Source organism: Etheostoma spectabile, chromosome 2 (genome assembly GCF_008692095.1).
Source record: "Etheostoma spectabile isolate EspeVRDwgs_2016 chromosome 2, UIUC_Espe_1.0, whole genome shotgun sequence".
NCBI lineage: Eukaryota > Metazoa > Chordata > Actinopteri > Perciformes > Percidae > Etheostoma > Etheostoma spectabile.
In genome coordinates this window covers 5,922,471-5,927,365 of record NC_045734.1, presented here as the reverse complement: position 1 = coordinate 5,927,365, position 4,895 = coordinate 5,922,471, and the positions used below count along the sequence as shown (strand labels likewise).

The following is a 4,895-nucleotide window of genomic DNA, read 5'->3' as shown; positions in this document are numbered from 1 at the left end:
CATATCCACACTCCTTATATTTCTTTTATTTATATTTCTTCTCTGATATTTATGTACTTCTTGCAACTGTAACATAGAATTTCCCTTCGGGGATCAATAGAGTATTTCTGATTCTGATTAAATATACTGAATATGTCTTTAAAGTTTCTAACAGACCCAATCACAATGTTTTTTTTCACAATAACGTCCAGATAGAAACCCCCTGTATCCTGTACATACAATTTAAATGACCACCCAAAATTAGCAGGTAGTCGTTGAGTTGTCATTGTCCATAGCGTTTGATTTGGTTTATCAAAGACACTAGCTTAGAAAATAAGCACAGAAGAAACGTCTAAGAGGTTGGACCTCTGTAACTACATAGCCTATCTTTAAACGTGACAGTTACGGCTGAAAATGACATCAGAAAAAAAACAAGTTTGCCGATTACACAAATCTCCCCAATTCAAATAAACCGCCAAGTGTCTACCCGGAAGTGAGTGTTGTGTTAGCACGACGTCACAGTGACTTCTTTAGTCTTTAGTGTCTTCAAATGTCAATCAAAACTTTCCTCCCATATCACAGAAATTTTGCACAGTTCACAGAGGACTTTTGGACATCATTATCAGTGAAGTGGGAGTATATTTTTGGAAAATGGGGAGCTATAGCTTTCTATTAAAAAACAAAACAATTATGGGAGTACATCTTTAACACTCTTTTCATTTTTTGTATCTATGACTCGTTTCACTTGTGAAAATGTGCACTGAATCAAGCATTATGGTTTTAAACAGCCCAAACTTTATCGGAACCCATTGTCCCCCTAAGACCCAGTAAACTCTGATCCCATGCTAACACTGCGAAAACGCGAAGGTTCGTTGTAAGACGGCACAGTGAGGAAGGACATTTTGTTTCCACCAGAGGGAGGTTTTGGAATGGCGGGCGGAGCTGTGTTCTGGTTGATGGCCGGCTGGGAGCTGCAGTGCTCCAGACTGGAGTGGGCAGCTGGGTGAAACACAAAGGCCGAGGGGTGATGGGAGGTGAAGGGAATGGCGGCGGCTGATTGAGTGGACATCTCTCTTGAGGACTGAGAGGAAGAAGGAAGCAGGGACACAGGAGTTTGGGTCTCCTCCCTTGTACTCTCTGCTATCTCTCCTTCCTCCCTGATCTGCCACTCTTCATCACTCTTCTCCTCCGCTCTACGCACCTCCTTAAAGACGGCAGGAGACCCTTCTCGCCTATCCTGCGCCGCTGCAAACTGAACCTCCAGCAGAGGCGTTCTGGTGCTCTTCTCCTCCCAGAAACTGCACACAGTGCTCTGGGTTTCCTGCCCCAGCCCTGACGGCAGAGACCCACCTTTACCTATTTTACCACTACCATCATCATCCTCATCATCGCTGGTGCATTGGTCAATGCTGGGGGAGTGGCGTAGCCTCTGGAGTTGTGCTGAGGTGCGGCGAAGAGCCCCTCCCATAAAGCCAGAGGGGGAAGGGGCCACACTGAGTAGGCGGTTAAAGAGGTCCATGTTGGGGTGACGACCGCCTGACTCCTCCAGGTTCTCAGCAATGTCCTCCAGAGGCTGGAAGTGCATCTCCTCTTTAGGAATCCTGTTAAGAGATGTTGAGATAATTTACCATACAGTTGTTGTGTTTGGACATGTTTGCTCTTTCTCAGCTCAGATTACTTCATACTAATTCTTGAATTAAGGCAGAATACTTTCACTTTCATCACCCAAAGTTTCCCAACCAGTGGGGGGATTCAAACTGAAAGTATCACAGGCAAGTCGAGCACACGTAGAACGAGAAGGTAAACTGCAGAGACTCACGCCATGTCAAAAGTGGACCCCTGGAAAGAGGGTTTGCGGAGGACAAAGAGAGTGGCGGCAGTGTAGGGGGGTCTGGGGTTGGAGTCATTCCAGTAACGATCCCTCTCCATCATCGGCAGATCTCCATACATCTCGTCCACCGCCATCATAGACACCTGCACAGCAAATATCAGACAGACACACAGATAAAGTATTGCCAGTTAAGAGCATATAGGACCCATCCCATTACAGATAAAGACATGATGGTAAAGCTAAAGGTAGGTTGAGCAGTAGTGTTTTCATTGCAAGGGTATATTATAACAGAATACTTTAAAATATGGTGTAACAAAGTGAAAGAAAAGAAAAGACCCCGTAACATCAGACATACCTGGAAATTTCTGTCTATCAGCCAGTTGGTCTCAAAGTCATCATCATCTTCTCCAAAAGGGTTGATCAGCTGCTCTGCAACCTTCAGGACATAACAGAAAATGGAACAAGCTAACTACATGCATGTTTGATTTTATCTTTGTATTTTGCTCAGGTATTTTAACACATGATACGTGAGCCTCTCTCTGACCTTGAGCCACCCAGCATAAAAGAAGAACTGTAGCAGGGTGAAGATGGGCACGTAGAGGTCCAGGTCATGACCGGGATAGCCTTGACTGGGGTCCAGGAACTGACGACCAATCAGACACACCAGAAAAAAACTGTACACTGCCAAAGTCACCACCTGTTACAAAAGATACAAAGATGGATACAAAATGACATAGGACAAAATGACATACTATGTTTATTCATCTATTTGACAAATTCATACAAGAAGACACATTTGAAAATCTCATAGTATTGTTATGATATGATATGATATGTAATAGAAGAAGCTAGTAAAAAAATAACTTTGTAATTTAGTTCTTTTTTTTATAGTAATGGATATTTATTTGTATTTATTTTAGTGTTTAACAGAAAGATAAATTTACCCAATAAGCAATACACCCACCAATAACTGTATAGATCTTTTTGACGGCAGACATGTCGACATGGCATAGTAGAAAAAGCACAGGTGTATTCAAAACCATTAATGATGGCTGCATTCCACTTAGGAGACGCCCTGGTATTGTGCATGCCGACTCACTGAAATAGCTTACTGGGACTCTTAATGGAATTGAGCCATCGTTAAGGTTTTCCATTTTAGCTCATTTTGGGGTGCCAGTATTGTCATGCTGTACGTCGTTAATGTCATCATTAATTACACCTGTGCTTATCCTGCTAGCACAAGTCAAAGGGTTTTGCGTTGAAGTACTGTAGTTGACATATTTTATATAAGGAAGCCAGGGTTCCAGAAATAGCCCTGTTTTAATTTTCTTAGACAATTTTAGTTGGTTGACCATTCTTGAATTCTTGGAATTCTCCTAATATCAGTACATGCAAATAGCAGCTGTGATGATAAAAAAAAGTGTGCCAGACTATGCAGAACAAAAACTTTGTCCAAAGGAGCTATTGCGTATTTTGACTTGTGAAAGTAAGAAAATCACAGGTGTTACTAATAACACTAACGATGCCTCTGTTCTGTTACTGTGACATTAATCTTATTATTTACACTTGTTCTTTTCTTACTGTGACATGTCGAGCTCTGGGCTTAAAGAGAAAGTTCAACCCAAAATCTAAATTACATAGTGTTCCTCTCACCTGTAGTTTTTTTCTTTTTTAGATTTTTTTTGGTATGAGTTGCCCAGTGTAGAGTCTTCTATCCAATATAAATAATAAATAATGACCCGGTTACCCAAGATAATCCACAGACCGCAGTCTCATGTAGGAACTATTTTCTTTCCAACGAACTACACTCACCAACCATGTCATCGCGCAGGAGGAAGCATACTCATGGACGAGAGGCCCGTGCTTGTGACATCAGGTTAACATCAGAATAGATTGCTAAATACTACTACAGGTAAAAGGTAAAACATATGTATTTTTGATTTGGGGGGAACTGTCCCTTTAATATTCAGGTGCCCTGCACTACTTATTACAGAATGAAGGTGAAATGTTTGAACCAATCTATTTTTGAACCAATTAACATAATGTGCTGGGGGGGGGGGGGGGGGGGTGTTGCGCCACCTGCAGCTAGAAGTTATGACGCACAAAGAGAACGATGCTGCTCAGATGTGTCGCTAATTTAGTGCTAGCAGTATTAACGCTAGTGCTAGCTGAAGCTGCACTTGATTTTAACAACACCAGTCAGTTGCAGCATTTTTCACCAGTTAGCTAACAATGCTCTCTTACATTTTTCTCTCTCTTCTTCCCCCCCCCCCCCCCCCCACCAGGTAGATTTGTTTTATTTCAAACCATGCATGTTGTTCCTGCATGTTGTTCTGATCTGAATAAGTAATTTCGCTACAAAACAATGCAGACTGAGAATTTGTGACTTTAGGGTAACCAAAAATATGTGCCATAAAGAGAGGCACATGGGGTCTGAATTCTGATCAGATTACCATACTGACAGGTGTGGATGATTTGGGGAAGTTTGGCTATCAGATGGCCAAAGACAATTATTTTTGACACTTAAAACTAACCCCCCAAACTACGGCCCCTCTGGCATCTGCCCAAATTCCAGATTACCAGTCTGTCACAGAGCTCCACCCATGGGTGCAGCCAATGTGCATATCAGCCAGTATCTCTCAGTCGCCCGCAAGTTCAAGTTCATTTGTCATTTCAACTGTTAAAATGCAATAACACTTCTCAAAGAACAATGTAGAAAACTGACAAAAATCAAGAAAAAAAAAATTGATTAAATTGGTGTGTAAAAAAATTCAATTAAAGATGAAGAGTATGATCAAATAAATAGTGCATAGCAGTGTAAAAAAACAACAACAGAGCACTTACCTGAGTGTAAACTAGAGGAACACTGATCATGTCGTAGTGAAACAGCATGCTGCACTTCCCTCTGAATCCATTCAGCTCCTGTTCACACACACACACACACACACACACACACAGAGACTTACTGAGGTCACTATACAGCATTCATCCAAACGCCTCTGTCTTTATGTAGGTCTGACTGATAAATATACATATATCTCTAACTGAGTCTTTGTCAAAACGTGTGTGTGTGTGTGTGTGTGTG

The 4,895-nt window shown here is 41.7% G+C and overlaps 1 protein-coding gene across 1 annotated transcript in view; it reads right to left on the bottom strand.

The window, feature by feature from the left end:
* The window catches only part of best2 (bestrophin 2), an 8,887-nt gene that overhangs the window by 335 nt on the left and 3,657 nt on the right, over window positions 1-4,895 (bottom strand). Inside the window, exons 6-10 of the mRNA XM_032527421.1 lie at window positions 4,655-4,732; window positions 2,355-2,507; window positions 2,166-2,246; window positions 1,799-1,953; window positions 1-1,580 (exon numbers count right to left, since the gene is read on the bottom strand). The exon at window positions 1-1,580 is cut by the window's left edge and continues 335 nt beyond it. Of these exons, the coding sequence (XP_032383312.1) occupies window positions 797-1,580; window positions 1,799-1,953; window positions 2,166-2,246; window positions 2,355-2,507; window positions 4,655-4,732 (1,251 nt within the window). The 3' untranslated portion in view covers window positions 1-796. The remainder of the gene's footprint in view (window positions 1,581-1,798; window positions 1,954-2,165; window positions 2,247-2,354; window positions 2,508-4,654; window positions 4,733-4,895) is intronic.